We start from the raw sequence: 24,189 nt of genomic DNA on the forward strand, positions 1-24,189 counted from the left end.
TGTTTTATGAATGTTTGTTTATGAACGTTAGCGTTTTAAAAAATCAGGTACATCTGATACCAATTTTTAATCAACTTACATAGCTAATAACAATACAATCATCCAATTTTATTATAAATTTCTATATATATTTTTATAAAAGTAGATGTATTGTAGAATATTATATATCTACTGTATATACATATTTGCAACATAAAAATTAAATCAATATTTTTACAAAATTCAATCAAGTTTCCTAAATCGTATTATCACGAGCTGAGATTCATAATTGACAATAATAAAAGTAATAATTGATGTCAATACAAATGTTAAGTTCAAAAATATATCTGAGCCAATTTTATTTTCATGGAATTTGTTTTTTGATTATCGTTATTTAATATAATAATTATAAAGTATTTATAGTTTTCATCGATAAATTATTAAAATGAGAAATTAATTAATTATTGCATATTAGTTAATAATTATTTTTAATAAATTTTCAATTAAATATTTTTATTCAAAACCAATTCGCTATCTGCATTTTAACTGGCACTTCACTCTTGTACCGTTGTTATTGTTGTATATGGATAATTGACTCGAATACAACTCACTTAATTAACTTTACGTCTAAATGTCAATCGCGGACCTCTGTACGCTTTCTCGATTCACATGGAAGTGACCCAGCGTGGTCTCGCTATCGTCGCGCCAACGTCTGTGTACACGAGATGCAACTCTCTCTCTCGGCAACGGACCTTACCATGACGGGACTTATCTACTAGCGCGCGCGGGCATGGAGCGCTTAGATCGATGAATTGATAACATAGATAGTTAACTAACATACCGCCCACCAAGATTAATCAATTAATCTTCCTTTATAGAATCATTCTGGTAACTTGCAAAGTTTAGCAATTGCACGTTTAACGATACCAGTGGTCGTGTGCACCGTCGCGACGTGTACTAAATTGTCTTTGCCAGGATGAACTTCGGTAACGCGTCCAATTCTCCATTTTAACGGTGGAAGAGTATCCTCCTTTAAGAGCACAAGGTCGTTGACTTGGAGCTTTTCCTGGCGAGTTTTCCACTTGACGCGGCTTTGCAAATTGGACACATATTCGGCCGCCCACCGTTTCCAAAATTCTTGGACCGAGCGTTGAACCATTTCCCACCTATCAAGGCGGTTGATATTTATATCAGTTAGATTGTTATCCGGAAGACTGGTTAGTGGTTCTCCTATGAGGAAATGTCCTGACGTTAAAGGTTCCAGATCAGAAGGATCAGAGGATAGGGGTGACAACGGCCTCGAATTCAGGCACGCTTCAATCTGCACGAGAGACGTTGTCAATTCCTCAAAGGTAAATAAAGTATTGCCCATGATTCTGCGGAAATGATATTTGTATCCTCCTGCTTCTCATAAACCTCCTAGATGCGGCGAATATGGTGGAATAAAGCTCCATTCTATGCCTCTCTCCTGCAACGCGTCGCCAATTTCTCCGTTGATGGATGTGCGGAGAAAAGCGTACTGCAACTCTTGTAACTTGCGTTTAGCACCCACGAAATTGGTGGCGTTATCGCTGCAAATCTTTCGAGGCGAACCTCGCCAACCAATGAAGCGGCGTAACGTGGCTAGGAAGGCCGTCGTAGATAGCTCACTTGTAGTCTCGAGATGAATGGCTTTGGTGGCGAAGCATATAAATAATGCTATGTAGGATTTGCATGTTTTCCGATCTCGTCCTTTGACAAGGTCAGGTAGTAATTGGTCCAGCAAAATCGACTCCCGTGACGGCGAATGGTCTAGACGGCTGCACTCTATCGCTGGGAAGGGATCCCATCGCTTGTGTTAGTCCTCTTGGATTATGCCTAGCACACCAGACACAGGAATGGCAAACCTGACGCACCAAATTTCTTTTAGCGGCCAGTATTGTTGGCGTATTGATGCCAGCAACAATTGTGGATTAGCATGTAATAGAGCGCGATGCTCTCTTTTGATCAGCAAACGTGTGATCTTGCATTGTGCGGGCAGTAAGATGGGATGTTTCCTTTCGAAATTCCAAGGTCTGAAGTCGTCCGCCCAACTTGATTATACAATGTTCGTCTAGAAATGGGTGTAACTGAAATAATGGATTAGTTCTGCTTATTTCTCGTTTGTTTTAAAGGCATTTTAGTTCTTTCGCGAAGTAGACACGTTGTGAATGCTTAAGTACCTCGCGTCTTGATAACTCCAATTCAGAGTCAATTTAGATAATTCTCGGTCTTCATGTCCTTTGCGGCAATTATGAAGAAATCTAATGCAATAGGCAAGTATCCGCTCAATCCTTGTGAACGTTGAGCAGTTCGTAATGAGTGTCTCATTGGAAACCAATAATTGAGGTACGATGAGATTGCAAACTGCTATGAGTTGCTTAGCTTCAATCTCGGCTCTGTGTATGGCATCCTGAATTCCAAATCGAGACTTTCTTCGCTTGTGATGGGACGAATATATGACAACCATTTAGGGCCATTCCACCATAAGGAATTATCCTTCAGCTGAGCAGGTGAAACTCTTCTTGAGATCAGATCTGCAGGATTCTCCGAACCCTTTACATGGTTTCAATGGATAGCAGGCAGTATTTCGCTAATTTCCGACACACGGTTGGATACGAAAGTTTTCCAACGCGCTACGTCGCCGCGAAGCGAGTACAACATGACCTTGGAATCAGACCATGCCCGTATTTCATCGATTTCAATGTGAATGGCATGTTTTACATTATTGATCAATTTACATAGTAATAACGCGCTATATAGTTCTAACTTAGGTATAGATTATTTCTTTAAAGAGGCTACCCTCGCTTTCGCGCATAATAACCTAACTGTCGTTTCTTCGCTGGATTCGTTTACCGATCGTATATAGATACATGCGCCATATGCTTTCTCGGAAGCGTCACAAAATCCAAACATGGAATCGACAATTCTTTGATACACCTACAACTAATCGAGAAACATATAACTAGTGAGTATTATTTAAGGAATCTCAGAATTCCTTCTTTGTTTTGCATCGAATCTGGGAGTGGATCATTCCAGCCTGTTTTGATTTTCCAAAGACTTTGCATCAGGATTTTAGCTACCGTTAAAATGGGACCTATCAATCCCAAAGGATCGAATAGTTTACCAATTGCGTACAGCATCTCGCGCTTTGTGGATGCATGACATATTGTACTTGTGGTAAACTGAAGTCTGTCCGAATTTGGCTTCTATTCGAGTCCCAAAGCTCGAATAGTATCATTCGCATCAATCTTGAAACTAGAATTAGATTCACAGAACTCGTGCGGAATTCCTTTCAGTGCGTCGTCAGAATTAGAGCACCATTTGTGCGCTTTGAATCCTCCTTCTCGTAATAACATAGTTAACTGTTATTGCAAAGAACGAGCATTTTCAATCGTGCTAGCCCCCGAAATTATATCGTCGACATAAGTATCATTCAATAAAGTATGAGACGCAAGTGGATAACTCTCTTTACCCTCCTCACCTAATTGTCTCAAACAACGTACTGCCAGAGAGTAAGACGCACAGGCTTGGCCATACGTAACAGTATTTAAGCGATAATCTTGTACAGGTTGCTCAAGCGAAAATCTCCATAAAATTTGTTGAAAATCGTGATCGTCTTCCTGAACCAACATTTACATTTTCTGTAAGTCGGTCGTTAAAGCGATTTTGTAAGTACGAAAACGAACAATTATGTCGATTAAGCCATCTTGTAAAACGAGTCCCATCAAAAGAGCATCATTTAAAGATACGCCCTTATTATTTTTAGCGGATGCATTAAATACAATACGTAATTTTGTACTAGATTCTTTTAACACCCCATGATGAGGCAAATAGACCGCGCGCTTTTGCAATCGTCAAGCGGAGGTTTCAGGACTGACATGTGATCTAACTCGATATATTCTCGCATGAACTTAATATAACAATCTCGCATGATTTCATTGTTCTTGAGTGTGCGTTCCAAATGCATTAAACGCTTCAAAGCTACTTCTCGGTTATCACCTCGGTTATCAATAGGTAAATTCGCATCGCGGAAAGGTAATTTTACCATGAATCTACCATTGCTTGTTCGCGTGACAGTTTGCTCGAAATGCCGCTCGCATCTTTTCTCGTCTATCGATAACGCTCTCGTTTTGTCGCTGTCGTAATTTTCCAATTTCCAGAATCTTTCCAGACATTCCTTTAACCCATCGCGAGGCTCTACCGAACAAACCAATGCGCTTGTCGCTCCCCTGTCGATACTCGAATCCCTGCAGGCCGTTATCGGAACGGAACCTGCTACGATTCATCCAAGTTACGTATTTTGTAAAACTAGTTGATCCTGCCCAAGCTCGATTTTACCCACGTCTAACAAGTCAAAGAAATATTCCGCCCCTAGTAACATGTCTATTGGACCGTTATTGTGGAATTCCGAGTCAACTAATACAAGATTAATCGGCTATCTGTAGCTTGTTACGATCTATATTCATGGACGACAAATTCTTGGCAATTTTGAGCACGACATTGAACACTAGCCTGGAAATTGGAGCACCTCGACTTTACGTGAACTTCGCAAATACTGTGAATCTTGTTTTCAACCTCGTTTAGACTGGTCACAATTTCGAAAGCCCTATTTCTTTTCAACCCTAGTTTGTTGTACGCAGCTTGAGTGATAAAATTTACCTTACTGGCATTATCAAGAAGTACGCGAATCGGAATTAGCGAGCCATTACATCGCGTTGCTTCTAATCTTGCAGTGGCCATGAGAATTCGTCGCCTTTTTACCTTATGATATGAGTGATTAATCGCTACATTAGCAACTAATTGATGATTGTTGTCCTGCGGCCCTGATTTTGCAGAGTCCTTGTCAGCCTGTTGTTGATGACAGTTGATGATAGTGTATTGTGCCTCCCATTACATTCTCGACAGGAACTCCTTTTGCATGCCTTTACGTAATGGTCGTTTCTGAGGCAATTTATGCATAACTTTAGACGCTTGACTTCCTTGATTCGATTGACAACCGACAGAACTAGAAATTTCTCACAAATAAATAAAAGATATGATCGCAGAGGAAACACTTACCCGTATTCAGAGAAGAGGTTAGAGAACTTGTTTTGAGATTTGTAGCACTCTTGTTTCCAGCTTGCGATTTAGAGTGCCCATGAAAGTCCTTGCTGCGCAGCTCCTTTTCTTTGAGAGCCCTGTCATTCGATCGTGACTCGATACGCTCTAAAATGAGGCTTCTATTTTTTAGAAATTCCAGCATGTCGTTTAACACTATTTCGCTAGATTTTGTTTCTTCTTCCCATGCTCGAAGAGTTTTCACATTGAACTTGTCTTCCATCATGTGCATGATCAGATCATCCCATGAATCGGTAGGTAATCCTAGGATCTTTAACATGCGTAGGTGCCTGGAAGTATAATCGATTAACTCGCGAAAAGCCTTCGCTGACTCTTTTGCTACGACGGGCATTGTGAACAAACATTCAATATGTTTTTTCTTGAGCGATTTAGGATCATCATATCTACTTAGCAGTAATTCCCAAGTCATCGAATAATTTTGACCCGTTAGCTCGATTGACTCAATAATTTTAGCGGCGTCCCCTGAGATTGACGAAACTAAATATTGAAACTTTTCGACATCAGACAGTTGCGGTCTGACATGTATGATTGATCGAAAGCTGTCAGAAAAAGTAAAAAAAAATTTCCAATCCTCGATTTTGCTATCAAACCTCGGTAGTTTCATAGTAGGCAACTTTACTCTAGTATCTGCGTTAATCGTGCCTGCATTGTTTGCCACACGGTCAAGTATGTCGGTTTGTCGCGCGAGAATGGCCGACAACGTCTCGTTATTATTACGCGGTGTCATGGCGTCCGCGCCTGAGCATCGCGACGCATTTGTTCCATGAGTTCGGTTTGCTGTTGCAATAACCGAGTGATCGCGTCTGTATCTCGCGGTACAGCGTCTGACGTCGGTAACTTCATGCATCGTTTTAACAAAGATTTTACCTCAAAATACCTTTCTTCGAAACATTCTTGCTCTAGTGCGTCCTCGTCATTGAATTCGTCCTCTTTTTCTAGTAATTGCCATTGTATGGACTCAAACTCCTTGTATGTGTCTTCCAGTTTCTCCAGCCTTGCTTCCACTTGTTCTTCGTCAATACCATCGACTTGCGTCACTCGCGTTCGTAGTCTCGTTATTTTTGCCTTGATGTAGCCTCGTGCTCGGCGAAGATCAGTCATTTTCAAAATCTCCTTGATGACGATAGTCTGGTTGGAATTGCGGTGCTTGATGGCTTTCGAATGCTGACGTTGTTTAGAATCCGGCTCTAAGGATCAAATATGTTGTGTATGAATAATTGACTCGAATACAACTCACTTAATTAACTTTAGATGGCAATCGCGGACCTCTGCACACTTTCTCAATATACGAAATATAAATAGATGGCTTTAGTAATCTGTATCTCGTCTACGCGTGATACAGATTACTAAAGCCATCTATTGGAAAAATAATGGATTTCTTTTTACTATACCTAATATAAACAATAAGATAGGAAACAAGACCGTTTATGTTAAATAACATTACTTTAAAATCCGAAGCGCCACTACGGTAATTGCGTGCCGATATGGTTGTCGGCATTAAACGCAATTGATCTGAAATATTAATAATCCCCCCAAATTTCCCAAATTAATCTTAAAAAACTGTAATAAACTTATTGCGAAAAATATTGCCTCGGCCAGGAGTCGAACCCGGATCTCTTGCATTCCGTGCAAGCGTCCTGAGCCTTTAGACTACCGAGACCTTAACAATAATTCTTCGCAATAACCGATATGTATAGAGAGTAACGCATTTTTTCAGCGTGCGTGTATAAACAATAAGATAGGAAACAAGACCGTTTAAACTATATAAATATATATAAACATGCATAAGCATAAAAAATGTTTTCTATCCATTATTTTTTTTATATTTTGAGATGTATACAACATATACGAAACATAAACTTATAACATATTATATATTAAACCTAACTATCACAATATAAATAAATAATACATAATAATACATAATAATACATAATAATATATTTATAATATATACACATCTGTCAAAACCGAGGGATGTCTATTTCCTCGTGTATCAAGACCGAGTCTAGAGAGTAGAGAAAATCGTGAAAGTTCATGATGATATAGCATGGTTGTTTCAAAATTTATTGCTAGTACTGAAAATCTATAGAGCATAACGTAAAATTATAGATTTTAAGTTGTGGCAGTAAATTTTCCACGGAAATATAGAATAAAAATACTAAAGTTATTTAAAACTTCCAAAAATTTAGGTTATTTTGTTTTTCCGTCAAATTTAGTTGTACACGGACGTAAGGTTTACTCGTATCGTTAATTGCGCGCAGACTGTGAGTATTAATGTAGAAAGGTCATTTTTAAATTTGTAAAAATTTTTTAAGGGAAAGAATCAAAGTCCTTGGATGTACGCGATGGAAAGGTGCCGGTTCTCCATGAGGCGTATTTTTCGAGATGCGTAGGTTACGAAAACTAATCGTAAATTCGTTTAGCATCTGTTAGAGCGTACAACAGAAATTCTAATCAACAATTTTTCTAATCTTCTGCGAAATACATCCAAGTGAGCTTTCAGAAAGATGTATTTTAATAAATAAAATATAACGTATTCCAGTAAAATTACTAGTTACGCTTACGCGAGGTTTCGTCTTATGTTGAGATTTCGCCCCTGATACTCGTGATTCAAAAGTCAGATCAAAATAATCCGCCAACGTTTATCCATCAGAGATATACGGAGTAATCGAACGCAAAGATTACTTGAATTACGCGTTACAGAGTTGTCGCCGTGATCGACCGACGAAATATTATTATAATCATGCATTCGACTTATCATCTCCTGGAATATGTGATAAATGGCCTTCGCGATTAGGATTTCTTCTTCAACGAAGTATGACAGGATCTGTTTTGTTCTTCCGGCATGGCGGTTTGCAGCAACTGCACATGCAAGTTTTGACAGGCGGCTCAAAGAATTTCCAGCGTGGAAAGACGATTCTGGATCTTCGGCGCCGTTATGTTCGCCAAAGTTTTTTGAAATTCACTAATACTCGTTTGGACGAGCAGGTATTGTAATTCTGCTGGAGAAGCAGATTCGCTGTTTTGTTCGCATGAGATTCACTTAATGGTGGTACATCGCACTTTGACTTGAAAGTCACTTTTACTGCTGATCTTATAATGAGTCAGAAGTCTTAGACTTAATCAATGAAGTTGGCCAATCAGCGTTAGTCGTACAAGTTGGCTATTGGTCAACTTCAGGTCCATTCTATAATACAATTAGTCATATGTCGATGTCGGCTGTCGCTAGTCATTTGTCGTATATTGTATGTCGCACATGAATACGACTTGCTATTCTTACAATTGGGTTGATCGAAGTCGGAAGATCGGAACAAATGTAAAAAATGAATATTGAAACGTTGAATATTCAAATTTATTATTATTGAATACATATACAAATTTGGACGCAAATTATATGATTGTAGAATAATACGACTCCACTTGCTTGACGACTACTATGCATTAATTTAATTAGTTTTATAATATTGAAAATTAGTTTTATAATATTGAAAATATTAGTTTTATAATATTGAAAGAATAATATAACTAATTAATTTAATTAGTTTTATAATATCAAAACGATGATCGAAACGTATATTATTCAAGTTATTAAACTTATAGTTATTAAATTTATTAAATTTATATACACAAATTCACCCAATATCAGCTCTTATAGGCATTTCTTAAATTTGACACAAAAGAATTAAATTACAAAATATTTTTCTATTAATAATAATAATAATTTAATGAACAAAAAATTACTTGACATATTTATATCATAACAGTTTCTCAAATTTATGGATTTTGTTGCCACAGATCTCTTTTTTTGCTAACATTTTTAAAATCCACATCGCGTTTATCATACAAGTAATGATTTTCGCGAACAAAATCAATAATTATTATTATTTTATCTACATTCAGTGATTCCATAATATAATATAAATATATTCATATATTCGTATAAAAATATCTGTTTATCCATACACAAAGTGTTCATTTATCCGAAAGTTATATTTCATCTAGTCGTAGTCGAAAAAGATGGGAATTGACCATCTTCTATTCCGACAACAACAGCCGACTTGCGACAATTTCATTCGACAACTGACAATCCAGTGCGCATGCATACGATGTCCGACTCCGACATACGACTGTAGAACAGATCATTGTAGAATCAGTATACGAGATGAAACGCATGCGGTGTTGGCGAGAAAGTCACTTTGACAAGACGCGTTGCGGCGTCGACGCGAGAGAGTCAACTTGATCGAGCGAGATGCGTTGCGGTGTCGTCGCGAAAGTCACTGTTACAGTACGATACGCATTGCGGCATCAATGTGCGAGCCACTGCTACAACAAAAACGCGTTGCGGCGCCGATGTGAGAGTTACCCGGAGAAAACGAGATGCATTGCGGCGTCAACGTGACTCGAGAACGAGTGGAGAGCGAGCATAAGAGAGACTCGAATAAGAGAGCGAGGAACGACGTAGGCACTACACGATATAGGATTTTCGTTTTTCCATTGATCCGCTTCCGTAGATTCGTTTCCGTATATCCGGTTCAAAGGATCATTTACCGGCTCGAGAGCCTTCAATCTCCTGATACAGTGACAAAGATATTTATTTATTAACCAGTTCGTGACAGTACACTGGGATCGTTCTCGCTCGTTGCTCTCCACATTCAAACATTGCATATTCACGCATACGAATTGGGAAACTCACGGATCCACATCGATTTTCGATAACGCTATTGGTTCCCGCAATTAGCATGGAAACAGCGGCGTATGTGGAGCCAATGTTGTTAAATTGGGTTTCAGACGCATGTGCGTCTAATGTAGCTTCAGAAACGTATTGGTTACTAGTAAATAGAAGATCATTAGTCGCCTCTGTAAAATTTTTTCAAAAATGTTGAAAATTTAAATATATTTTACATATGTATATATATATAGAAATATATTAAATATATTTATACAATATATTGGACGCGCATGCGACTGAAACCCGATCCGTTTAACAACACTGTACGGAACGAGGCAACAATAAGGGTGAAATCACATGATCCGGAATAGAACTACAGAATGCGGAATACAGAATGTGTCATTAAAGCAACCAATCAGCGCTATTCCGCACTTTTCCATTACGCAGTTTTGTGTGCTATGTTCACATGATGCATCAAAGACATATCCAGTGTGAATATAATTTAAAAAGTACTAACTTCGTGTTAATAATTTACTTATTAAAATGAAATATAATTTTTCAAATTGTAAAAACAATTATCACTGTTATAGTATTTAATGTTTCACAATTCATATTTATAATCTTATAACAATTTTTTGAACTGCTTTAATGCATTTATTATCATTTTTCTGCATCGTATGAAGCACACAAAAACTGGTGTGATGGAAAAGTGCGAAAAAGGGCACACTGAAATCGCATCATTATTTTTTTTTTATTTTGGTATTTATATTTATGCACTCAGATTTTGTCATTTTGCTTCATTCATCTCGATATTACGCAATTTCATTATATTAATCAGCATTCAATTATTTTAACCTCTCCAAATACGATGTCTATTACAAGAACAATGACACTCTCGCTATTCCGCAACATCAAATGCAGAATAGCGTTGAGTGGTTGTTTCAATGATGCATTCTCTATTTCGCAGTCCTATTCCGCACTGATTTCATCCTAAGTCGTTACAGTTTTCTTACTTATTTTTGAACATTCGTATGCGGAAATACACAAATACGGACATATTACGATTGCTTGAAGGTCGAAACAATATACGATGTCAATAGAGTCTCTTTGAAATAATTTAACGAAATTTTGAACAAAATGTATTTTTAATAAATATAAAAGTTATAATATATTTTTATATTATATTATATTATATTTTTTATTTTATTTTATTATTTTATTTTATCAATATTATATTATATTATTGTTATATTGTTATATTTTTATATTTATATCAAAAACGCATTTATTAAATGTATTTTTATACAAAATAAATGAATCTGAAATACTTTTTTTCGACACAATTCGTTTTCAACCATGTGTGCATAATATGCCCCAACCTTTTGAGGTGAGGCAAATAGAGCGTGCTCTTAATTGATCCATGGAATATGTTCTAACGCGACGCGAAGAATCTAATCTAATTGGGCATGTTGGAGCGTGTGACTCGAAGGAGTATCATTCCCGAGGATGCGTAGTAGAAGAGTGAATTGTGATCAAAATTTGATTGGTTGTTTCCAGTAATTGCTATCACCATTATGCACAATGATACAACTTGGAATCCATAGTCCGTTCTTAAGCCCTAAACACAATGCGAGGCAACAGCGACAGCGATAGCGATAGGAACAGAGGAATCCAACATATGGAATGCATATGTCAATGCACATAGGAACACGGAATAAGCGCTAAATTTCCAACGAGTTGAAATTCTGTGTCTATCCTATCTTATAGTCCACCAATCAGCGTTCAGATTGGTTCAGATTTTTCATTCTATTTATATGTGCTATAATCTTGAAGCAGATGGAAGAATACACTACAGTTTATATATGAAATCATATTGATTGATATTTTTATTTCTTCAACGGCCTTGTGCAACGAGAGGCGACAATTATATATCGTTTATTCCTATGTTATTCTTATGGCTATTCTTGTCGTTATTATGTCGCATTGTGTTTTAGAGTTTTAATCTCAAGATTTAAATAAACCCAAAATATTATAAAATTTATAATATTATAAAATTTAAATATTACAAAAATTTAAATAAAAGATTTAATTCTCAAGCAATGTTTTAAGATACTAATATGACTTTCTGATTGATTCATACATTAGCTTAAGATCTCGAATCTTGAGCAATGTCTATGGATTCCGCTCCTTGTATTCTTACATCATGACTTTTTCAATTTGGTTAATATATAATTTTCAATTTGTCAATATAGCGGAACTGCACTATGTCACCGACGAGATACTATCGGAGCTTATGGAAGTTGCATGCTATTAAAATTTAAGTGATCATAAAAGTAAGAACTGATAATACGGTACTAATTTAATGATTTATTAGTTTATGTTTAATCATTAGTTCATATATATATATATATATATATATATATATATATATATATATATGTTTAAAACTTAATAATATTCAATTTTTATTTAAAACTGTAATTTGAATGTTATCATCCGAGTTTGATTATTAATAGAGATAATAACTGCAGAGAAAAAATTGTAATTTTTCGGCAATATATTAATAAAATATTATAACATTAAAAGTATGCATACTTCCCATACAGTACAGAAAGATTGCAAAACGATTGCAAATATATCTCATTGTAATATTGCAAATAGATTGCACAATGTATTTGCAACATTGTTGCAATGTTATAGCAGCATAAAAATGTCCGTCTTCAGTAAGATTGCGCTGTAATGTTGTAGCAATGTTGCAACGCAATGTATTTGCAACTATTATTTAAAAAAATTTTTGATTATTACTGAAAATATAATTTGAAATATAATTTGTGACATAAATAAAAAAGATGCAGAAAAAGAATTAATCAATATACATTTTATATTATAATCATTATATTTTGTACTTAATTGCAAATTTTATGTGCAGGTATATATATTTTTTAAATTTTACATATGTAGACATATATTTTATAACTTATGAAAAGAAGAGCATAAAAATCACCGCACAAGATTGTTTGTGATATTTAATTATCATTACATTAATAAAACATTAGACGTTTTTCGGCTACAATCTGGCCATCTTCAGTAAATTCACAATATTTTTAAAACGCAGAATTACATATATCTGACATTAAATTCAATCATCGTGTAATATAACTATGTATAAATGTGTTCTTTCATCATGTGAAGGTGCATCGTACAAAAATGTTACAACGCCAACTGTCATCTTATGAAATATGTAGAACAAGAATTTCCAGATTCTAATTTAAAAAATTAACCTGATTAATTTAAAAAATTAACTGTTACATTGCAATCTGCAATATTACAACATTGCAACAATATTGCTTCAATCTTCTGTGCTATATGAGTTATGACTTCTGCACATTGTATGCAGAAATGCTTGCCGCGCGATAAAATGCGACATGGTAATCAATGAACATATTAGGAGCTGTAAATTTATTGGTTACCTTGTCGCATTTTGTCGCGCGGCAAGTCTTTGCGCATCGTATTATTATATTAATGTAGATAGTATTATTATATTAATGTAGATAATATTTGTAGTTTGTTCGGGGCACACACATACATGCTCCTTATGAATAAACTTATCTCCTTCAGAGTTAATACTATATTTATTGGAATATTTTATGATTTTATCATAAAAAATTGTTTTTGGAAAGCACATATTACTAGAAATGCGATTTGTAGAAAAATTAAAGTTAGTGAGATATAGTTTTCATAGCATAGAAATAGTTTTCATTTTAGAGAGTTTTCGTAAAAAATTTATCCAAATAATTACATTGTAATATTGCTGGAATGTTTTATTGCAATGTAACAAAAAGCGGACATCTTAACATTGTTGGAATTTTGCAACAATGATTCAGCAAAGTAACATTCAGTTTCGTAACCACCATACAATATTGCGCTGTTCCAGTGAAATCATTCTGCAATGTTTCTGCAATGTTTCTGTGCTGTATAGGAAATAAATGGAAATAATTAACAATCATATAACATATAATTGACGTTGTATATTTCCATATGTGACAGCAGTTCACAAAGTCAGTTACTCAAAAGCCAAAATGTTTTTTAATGTCTCCGCAACAACAACGCAAGATTTATAAAACCATAATATGTAAGTATAATATTATATTGAAACAATCTAACTTCCGTTGCGCGAAATAGCTCGGACGAATTTATTTTCGGACCGGGAACGAAAGAGATTCGTTAGAGAGAGAAGGCGCTTCTGAATAACGTATTGAACGGAGCAGTAAGAAACCAAATACGTTTTATTACGTTTATTTACCACGATACAAACATAGCTCTGAATACAATACAATAAAATAAAACTAATAGTACAATGACGACAGCGCGTGTCGCACCTTGCTGTTCTAACGCTCGGGGCCGGTCGCTGGTGCGCCCTGGTGTCACGGCGCGGTAGCGCGAAACGGATGTTGACGTGACGCGGTACACATCGATACGGATTTGCGGCCCGGCAGCATGAAGCGCGCGTCGCGGATTTCAAATGTGCCTATGGTCCACCTGAACGTGTGCGTTGGTGCGATCGGCGGCCGAGAATACCCGGCAGAGGCAAAGAAAATTTTACCTCCTGTCTGGTTGCCGATCGCGGAGTGTATAAGGCTTTAGGTGGGACCTTTCAACTATTGGGAACTGCCAATGGAGGATTCCTACCTCTTAGTCGCGTCTACTTGGCAGATACAGTGAGAGTTGGCTTCCACGGGTGCTGAGAACGCCCAGCGAAGGCGAAGTACGCTTCCAATCCCTGCGGTGTCGGCCGGAATCTTGTGTGGTAGGAAATTGCTCGTAGCGGATTCGAAGTGCTTTCGAGTCGGTAGGATCTGGTCATTGGATAGGAATCGAAGCAAAAATCTCACTGTAAAAATCCGCGGCCTTTTATATTACTGATTTTGGTAGCGCCGCGGATTCGGTGAAGCTCGGTTTGGTTCGTACGTTTTTATCGAGCAGTTTTTACCTCACATGTATGACATGCTCGAAATCTGTCGCGGATAGCGCTCGGCAGCATTCGGCCATTCTCGCGATACATCGGCTGGTATTCGCGACACGGTGTTTGTGGTCTATAAAAATTATTCGAGCACACCGCGACAGATTTCTTTCTAAACAACCATTTAAGTTTGTATTAAACCGCCTTATGGCATATGAATCAGAACCAATGAGTAACATTTATTTGTAAACTTAACGATTTCCCGCCAATTGTCTTTCGCCGTTAGTTAGTCATCGCCAGCGCCCAGACACGCTCGGCCACATTGGACACAGCAGCCACAACGTAGCCATAAGTATTTTGCGGTTACAGGTTTTAGGCCATCATGTCCTCTCTCAGGTTTCTCTCTGGTATGGATTATTTATACAGCATTTATATAGCTTTTATATAAAAAGGTGACACAGCTATTCCAATTGCTAATATTAGAGAGAAATCTGAGAGTGGACATCCCGGGCGTTTTCGTGTTTTCAACTTTGATTGATTGTCCTCATCTAATCCACGTCAAGCTTCTCTCTGCCTATGTAATAGCATTGAAAAGAAGCATAAAAACGTGAACATCTATTTATTAATATTGAGAAAATCTATTTAATAATATTGATATCAAATTGAATAATATTTTTACGAATTATTTTCTTTTGTGTATTCACTGTCAATATTCTCGTTCACAGGCGATCTAAAAGATAAACCACAGCAGTTATCTAAGCGACTACGATGATTACAATGCATTGTATATCTTGTATATCTTACATTTCCCAGTAAGGATTTTTTTTGCACATCTGTTGTACATCTTGCACATAAATTACATGTCGTGTACAAGTTGTAAGTTTAGAAAGTTAAAAAGTTAAGAAATCAAGAAAATTTGATGTATTATGTTAATAATAAATAAATTTTCTCAAAATTATAATAAAATGATTTATGCAGAATACAAATTAAACGACGTTTATATTTGTTAATGACTCAATCATTTTATTTTAATTATTATTCTTACCTTGAACTTCAGTCATATTTTTTTACGAAAAATTTATGTTTAAGCTCGTCCGTCTTGTTCCTTATAGCGGCTTCTTATTTCTGTTGTGCCTGTCTCTTTCGAATAAAATACTTCTTGAAAGATTAATATTATCTGTAATGAAAGATTGATATTATCTGTACATATATTATACTAATATTAGGTATGGGAAAAAGTTCGTGGCGTATTTTCCACTAGATGACATTAAATGCTCAGCACTCGGTAACTATTAATCGCATCGACAACACTAGACGTGCGTTTAAAAAGTGACATTTCAACCTTTGTTTTGAGCCGAAAAAGATTGAAATCGATGAAGTGGATCAAAAGTTATTTTATTTTGAAAATGGAAATAAATAAGGAAAAAATTCGCTACATTTTGCAGTATTACTATGATAAAGGCAAGAAACGCTGCACAGGCTTGTGAAAAAATTTGTGCTATTTATGATGAAGATACTCTATCAAAATCAGCAGCACGGAAATGGTTTGTTCGTTTTCGTACTGGAAATTTCGATGTGAAAGATAAACTTCACTCCGATCGATCAATCACTGAAAAGTCCGATGAAATCATGGAAAAAGTCGAGCATGATAAGCATGTGAGCATGTGGAGATTGCCAGGGAACTAGGCATCGACCACAAAACAATTTTAAATCATTTACACAAAGCTGGATACAAAAAGAAGCTCGATGTTTTGGGTTCGTCACGAGTTGAGTGTTAAGAACATGATGGACCGAATTAACATTTTTGATACGCTACGGAATGAAATTGAGCCATTTCTGAAGAGAATGATAATTAATGATGAAAAATGGATCATGTACGATAATCGAACTTGCAAAAGATCGTGACTAAAGGAAGAAGAGAAGACACAAGCAATCGCAAAACCTGGATTGACGATGAAGAAGGTGATGTTGTGTATGTTTTGGGATTAGAAGGGAATCGTTCACTATTAGCTGTTATCGCCCGATCAAACAATTAATTCCGAACTCTTCTGTGAACAACTGGAGAGATTATAACAAGCAATTGAGAGGAAGCGGCAGAATTAATCAATAGAAGGGGTGTTATCTTCCATCACGACAATGCTCGACCACACACATCTTTGATAACTCGGCAAAAATTGCGAAAGCTTGGCTGGTCTTAATGCATCCACCGTATAATCCTGACATAGCATCCTCAGACTATCATTTGTTTAGGTCTCTGCAGAACTCTCTTAATGGTATAAAGCTGGCTTCAAAAGAGGCCTGTGAAAATCACTTGAAGTACCAGCACTTTTTCGACCAGAAACCACAGAAGTTTTATCGCGATGGGATTATGGCTCTGCCTCAAAAATGGCAAAATATTATTGAAAATAATGGAGCATATTTGATTTAAATAAATTGATTTTAATACTCTAAGAAAAACATTTGAATTTTACTAAAAAAATCCACGAACTTTTTCCCACACCCAATATTACAGCTTCTTCAATTGATAAATTGCATAAACTATTATTCACATGTTCCTGTATCCATATGGATAATTTGCGCTTATCTATTCTTAAGAAAATTTCTACAGTAGTGTAAGCGTGAAATTTAGAACGGAAATTGACAATGGAACGGAACTCGCGAACGAATCAACACGACAAATCACAGCCACCGTTTTGTTTTTTACGCATTTCTTTTCTGTCCCATTGAACGGAATAAGCAGAAACGGAACATGCAGAATAATATAAAATCATAATTTTTATGTTATTTATAATACTTGTAATAATAAAAATATTATTTTAATGTAAATATAATAATGTATATAACAAACTGGTAAACAGTAGAACTTTTTTAGCAGTAAAATATTTTTAACATAATCGTAAAACTATCTCATGATTGGCTGAAACTTGATTCCGCTTCCGCATTTATCGCTCAGTGGGACATAAAAGAAAGAAATAAACGGAATTGTAGGCTGCTGATTAATATCTACATTTATATTTACTATAATCAACGAATCATTAACATTCTGCTATTGTATCCATATTAATGAAGAAGACAAAAAACAGTAACCAATCGCATTATATGGACAATAGCTATATACATCAACAGCATATAATATTGAAGTTATGTGCAACTTTCGTTCATTCCGCAAATTGTAATGGAGAAATTATACCGAAAATAGCGAAACGACTGTGATTCGTCGTGTTGATTCCGCAAGTTCTGTTGTCAATTTCCGTTCTGACGGCACTTTTACTTACACCTTGTATATTTTAGGTCTGTTTTCCGTGGTTGAATTATTGTACACTTTTGGATCTTGAAGTGAGATAAGTATATATTTTGTAGCGGATTGCTACATATAATGAATGAAGGTATTAGAGGAAACTCGGATTTATAAAATAACAATGTTTGTTTATTCAATAACACATACAATGTTTTCATCGCGACCATGTGTCCGACTTGGCTCGTATGTCGTTAGAGCGCCAAGAGTGATGACTATCTAGATGGGTAATTCAGCATGGTATTTTGTGTGAGCGCGCCATCTGGTCGCGGAGTGAGTCTAAGCGAGTATAAAAGCATGGTTGAAATATGACTGAAGGATTGTGTGTGTGTGTGTGTGTGTGTGTGTGTAAGTGTGAATGTGTCTTCACAATTTGATATTTGTTGAAAGTGAGCAAGAGAGTGCTAGTGTAGTCTAGGAACAGAAAACAGACCACTAAATTTCGTCACACAGACTATTCTATATACAGACTGCTAACTTGTTTGAAAAAGTGGCCTCCAATTTTGATGTAACATTAGGCTCATACCTTAACGGAAAAGCGGAAGCCAATCGGAATTCGCAGTAGTAGTAAGCAGTACATTTCGCTTGTCTGCTTCGGTCTGTGGGAATAAGTGACTTAATGGATAAGTCAGATTCTCTTGACAAGCCCACGCTTGTCGTGTGATGTGATATAGAAAATAATGATCGAGACTTTATTTATAACTGGTAATAATAATATTTATTTCACGAGCACAATTTAATATGACCGTACAGGATGAACGCCTTTATTGATCTGTTATTATAATTTTTCTTTTTTTATTATTTTTACGTTGCTAGGCAACTCGCTACCTATATAATCCTTAAGCTTTCTACACTCGCTGCGCTAGTGAGGTATTAAGAATTCCTCACAGATCTTTCCGCGAATTTTGATGGGCTTTCGCTTTCCGTCAAGGTGTGAACCCGGCCTTATACACATGCGTCGAGAATCGCTCCGCGTGACCACGTGACGTATATTTACACATGCGCACATCAGCATACTATTTTGATAGGTTAACCAGAGAGAAACCTGAAAGAGAACATGACGTCCAAAATCTATAATCACAAAATGCCGTGCACTACTGCCTTCTAACAAAGTGGATGGATAACCTTGTGTATCTATCTTCAGCCTTGAAAAATAGATATATCCTAAGACAAGTGCTATGTAGTTTAAATCCACTTTATCAGAGGGCAGTGCGCGGCAGCATATGGCTATTGGTGGCTGTTGTGCTCAATATGGCGCCGAGCGTGTCTGGACGTCGGCGATGACCAACTAACGGCGAAGGACAATTGGCGGGAAATCGTTAGGTTGCGAATGAATGCTACTCGCTGATTCTGATTCTCTTATGTCATAAGGTGATTTAATATAAACTTGACTAATTATTTAACAAATATAGATTACAAAAATAGAGACGTGATTGCGTGCGTAAGATACCGGCTCGGATACCGGTATTGCGTTGCTAGGTTAGAATACGGGAAATTAAGAAAATACATTATGAGTATTTATCCGACGACGCTAACAATTTCCGAAAGATGAGCGGTGATCGGTGTCGATCTCGCAGTGAACACAAAGTGATTCGGAACCTTAACTTCCGAGTTAACTTACTAACTATCGCAGAGACTTACACGAGGTCCGCACGCAGTACGCCATGACACCAGAGAGAGCGAAAGGAAGAATAGCCGGAAAGAAGAACCAATTTCAGCACCGCGACGAACGCTCGCAGCACCGCAACTGGCGCTCGCAGCGCCGCAGCTAACGCTCGCAATGCCACAGTACTCCCCTTCCAGTGTAAACGTTAAAGAAAGAAATACTGATTACATTATCGCTCGAACGAAAATAACAAAAAAAAATTAAATGAAAAACAGAAACTTATACTTGTTGATCGCTTGCTTAACGTAACATTGCGTGAATTAATTCTTAAAACTAACAGTCTTTCGCTTGGTTGCTGGACTAGGATATGTCTTTGGTTTACCTTGCACTGGAATGTTAGTTGAAGACGGAGACGCAGTGGACGGAGTAGTTTCTGAGTGAATTATTACATAAGACGGAATTCACTGAGTGAATTATTACTATATTTCTTGAATTATTACATAAGCGGGCTTAAGTCTATCGAGTGGCGTTGATGCATTTGTCGTCGACTTCTATAGCAAAGACTTTATCCGAAATGAGCTCTAATACTTTATGCGGTCCGGTGTATGGTTGATTCAGAGGATGTCTGTTGCCTTCTACTTTGAAGAAGACGTGAGAACAGTTATACAAATCTTTATAGAAAAATATTAGGTGTTGGAATTAATTCGTAGCGTTTTTAATGAAAGAATGTTATTTATTTCACATGAGCATTAAAAAATACATTAATGAAAGTACTTCCCATCACTTGTAAAACGCTACGAATTAATTCCAACACCTAATAGCTTAAGTCTAATGTGATGAGAGGTTAGTCTAAGTCGCAACTTTTGCATAATTACGCGGAAATCTTCGATGAAATTGGGTGGCTCGGCATTTCTTCAGAGGAGAAAAAGTCACCCGGTACTTTGAGCGTAGTGCCGTACATTAATTCCGCTATAGAAGTGCTTAGATCCTCTTTGAGACAAGTTCTCAGTCCGAGTAATACTACTGGCAGTGTATCAGTCTATTGAGTTTCATCATGGCACATTAATGCAGTTTTTAAAGAGCGATGCCATCGTTCGATGATGCCATTAGATTTCTGGATAATATGCAGTTGTCCGATAACGTTTAGAACCAACGAGTTTGGTTAATGTGTTGAACAGCTGCGCTTCAAATTGCGAGCCTTGATCAGTCGTGAAGCCGAATCTGGCTATCCAGTGAGTGAAAAACATCTTCGCCACCGTGTTTGCTGCACAATCCTGTAATGGAATAGCCTCCGGCCAACGAGTAAATCGGTCAATCATTGTCAATAAATACCTGAAACTTTTGGATGGAGGTGAGGAGAGAACCGACGATATCGATATATACATGTTCGAAACGAGTATCTGGTACTGATATTTTGGTAGGCGAGGTATGGTTATGCCGATGAATTTTAGATTGCTGGCATGCTAGACAAGTGCGGGCCCACTCTTTAATGTCCTTAGTTCCCATGGAGGACCACACAAATTTTTGCGCAATTTGCCAGTGAGTTGCTCTGCCGCTTGGATGAGACATTTGATGAACCATGTCAAAAATTCGTCTTCATAATGGTCCAGGAATGTAAGGTCTAATTTCTTCTTCTGTCACAGCAAATGTTAGATGCTGTTTCCGATAAGGTAAACTTTTTGAAACGTATAAAAAGAATGTATAAAAAAACCACCGCACAAGTTATAGTTTGTGATATTTAATTATCATTACATTAATTAAAACATAATTAGACGTTTCGGCTACAATCTGACCAACCTCAGTAAATTCACAATATTCTTAAAACGCAGAGTTACATATAACTGACATTAAATTCAACCGTCATATAATATAATTATATAAACGTGTTCTTTCATATGTGAAGATGCTTCGTACAATAATGTTACACCGCCAATTATCATATCACGAAAAGTGTAGAACGAGAATTTCCAGATTCTAATTTAACAAATTTGCGTATCATTAATATCTTCTAATCGAAATATGTAAGAATAGAATCGTTATCTGTTTTATAGCAAAAAAAATATAATGATGAATCTCAAATACATCTTTTGCACAGATGAAAATTTGTTGTGACATTGTGTGTTGTTATTCGTCATATCATATATTTTATCACTATTTATATATATGAGTCAAAGTTTAGAAAGTTCTAGAATTATTTATTAAGTATGAGAGAGATCTTTCTTAAGAAGAGGCAGATAAACATCAAGCAAACCTTCAGTGTCACTTTGCTTATTGATACCACTTATTTGGCTTTTTATGTATATCATTTCAGAAATTCTTCTTTTCATTAATGATTGTTCTGTGTCTAAAATTCTTATGTTATCCCAATTCAATTCATGCATCTCATTCAACTGGTGACGTGAAACTACTGACATCTCGGAAGTGGATTTTCTTATGTCAGTCTTATGTTCTTTTATACGAATTTTTAATTTTCTTTTTGTTTAGCCAACATAAGAAGATTCACAATTTAAACAATTAATTTTGTAGACTACTCCATGATGGTCATCCTTAAGCAAAGGATCTTTTCCAGTTTTTATAAATGTATTCATTTTATTCTATTATTTTATAGGTTTATAAGCTATATTAAAGCCATGAATATGTGAAAGTTTTTTGAATTTTTCAGATACTTTGCTTAAGTATGGTATCGTGAAAAACTTTTTCTTTGAATTAGCATTAGAATCACATCGTTATTATTTTCCTCACGATTTTGATCTAAATTAGTTCTACTTTCCAAGGTTTTTATTCTATCTTTTATTGTTGAAAATATAAATTTAAGAGGATAAGCATTCATTAAAAGAGTGTGAATTAAATCAGAGATGTTTTTTTCATGAAATTTTGGATGGGATAAAAGCAAAATTCTATCTAATTGCTCGATAATTATGCCTCTTTTATGTACTAATGGATGATTCGAAAAATAATTTAAATATCTCCCAGAATTGGTAGGTTTTTTGTAAATATTGAAGATAATTCTTCCTTCTTGTCTCATTAATTTTACGTCTAAAAAATTTATGCCGTTTTCATCGCCAAAGTCAACAGTAAATCTAAGCCTTTCATGATATGAGTTAAACAATTCCAGAACTCCTTCAACCTTGTCTTTATGCACCGCTAACACAATGTCATCCACATAACGGAAATAAAAAGACGAGATAATATTATTAGCAGTAATAATTTCTTGTTCTAAATCTTGTAGAACTGTATTCGCTAATATAGTGGACAAAGGAGAGCCCATTGGCATGCCAAAAATCTGTCTAAATATTTTTTTGTCGAATTTAAAAAATGTAGAATTAATTATAATCATAATTGCTTTAATAAACTCATGTACAGGAATCGAAGTCTTATTTTCAATCAAGTTCCATCTACGTTCAATGCTTTTTAATACTAAATCGGTCGGAATGTTCATGTATATGGAGACCACGTCGAATGATATAATACTAAAATTTTTATTGATTACCTTTCCATTGAGTTTATTTACCAAATCAAAACTGTTTTTTACATAACTAAAATTCTTTTTATTACTATCTATGATTTCTTTTAAGAAGGTCGCCAGTGGATAAAAAGCACTGTTTATGCAGCTAACTATCAATCTTAGAGGATGACCTTCCTTATGAATTTTTGGCATCCATAAGAACTCGGAAATTCGCCATCCGATACATATGATTTTTTGTATAAATTTAGATCGATGTACCCCTTGTTTTTCCAATTTTTTAGTAAGTTACTGATTTCAGATGTTATTTTATTAGTGGGATCTTTATTTATTAAATTATATGTGGTCTGATCGTTGAGAATCTCATGCATTTTCTCTCTGTAACTTTCCCGATTCATAATTACTGTAGTATTACCTTTATCCGTTCTAATGATTAAAATGTCAGAATTCTCTGAGATGAATCGCTTCACTTCTTTTACACCTTCATATATGATCTTATTCTCGGAAGATTCAATGTCACAATTCTTTATTGACTTAAGTATTTGGATTGTTTCGTTCCTAACTATTTTACATAATTCATCATCAGCTCTGAAAAGACTATACTCAACATGTTTGATGAACTCACAAATATTCCTTTCTTTGCCGACGATATTATTAGGTAAGTTGAATTGCTGACCTAATTGCAATACAACTTTAGCTTTCTCTGAAATTTCAGTATTACTGAGATTTATTAGCCATTGTTCATTAGTACTCGTTATTTCAAAATTTGTGTTGAATCTGTCCGGATCAATATTAATCTTATAAGATGATTGTATTTCATTAATTGTCGTATTTTTGGTTGAAATTTTCTTTAATTTCAATGGTGCACTAAAAGTATCACCATTCATCTCAGAGTCTAATAATTGCATTATATTATAGTTAAACTTTTTGAGTTTCAAAGACGTTGATGTAGATTGCTTCAGTTGTTGCAATTCGTCATCCGAGGCTTGAGCTTCTGCAATCTCTTGCATATCGAGACTAGTTGGCATAACGATAGTGTCGACGCGATAATGCATCTGCTACAATGTTTTCAGCG

At 35.8% G+C, this 24,189-nt stretch overlaps 1 protein-coding gene and 1 long non-coding RNA gene across 4 annotated transcripts; both read right to left on the minus strand.

The window, feature by feature from the left end:
* Positions 1-859: 859 nt before the first annotated feature.
* On the minus strand, positions 860-1,351 carry LOC147908869 (uncharacterized). The gene has a single exon (XM_087409081.1). It carries the CDS (start codon positions 1,349-1,351, stop codon positions 860-862), a length of 492 nt encoding a protein of 163 aa, XP_087265207.1.
* A 12,710-nt stretch (positions 1,352-14,061) lies between these two features.
* On the minus strand, positions 14,062-21,735 carry LOC147908870 (uncharacterized). Of its 3 annotated transcripts, XR_015545968.1 has the most exons (4): positions 19,687-21,735; positions 18,572-19,090; positions 15,796-15,927; positions 14,062-15,324 (listed from the first exon to the last, which is right to left on the minus strand). It is a non-coding gene; the product is annotated as an uncharacterized LOC147908870 (long non-coding RNA). The 3 variants fall into 3 exon arrangements; XR_015545967.1 differs by having other exon boundaries at positions 18,572-21,735; XR_015545966.1 differs by lacking the exons at positions 18,572-19,090; positions 19,687-21,735 and adding an exon at positions 18,026-18,563.
* Positions 21,736-24,189: the final 2,454 nt, after the last annotated feature.

This window comes from Acromyrmex echinatior, chromosome 8 (genome assembly GCF_024713525.1).
Source record: "Acromyrmex echinatior isolate Ae372 chromosome 8, ASM2471352v2, whole genome shotgun sequence".
NCBI lineage: Eukaryota > Metazoa > Arthropoda > Insecta > Hymenoptera > Formicidae > Acromyrmex > Acromyrmex echinatior.

Bases quoted from the DNA above. Each gene is read 5' to 3' on its own strand.
- LOC147908869 (XM_087409081.1), bottom strand. From the start codon at position 1,351: ATGGGCAATACTTTATTTACCTTTGAGGAATTGACAACGTCTCTCGTG.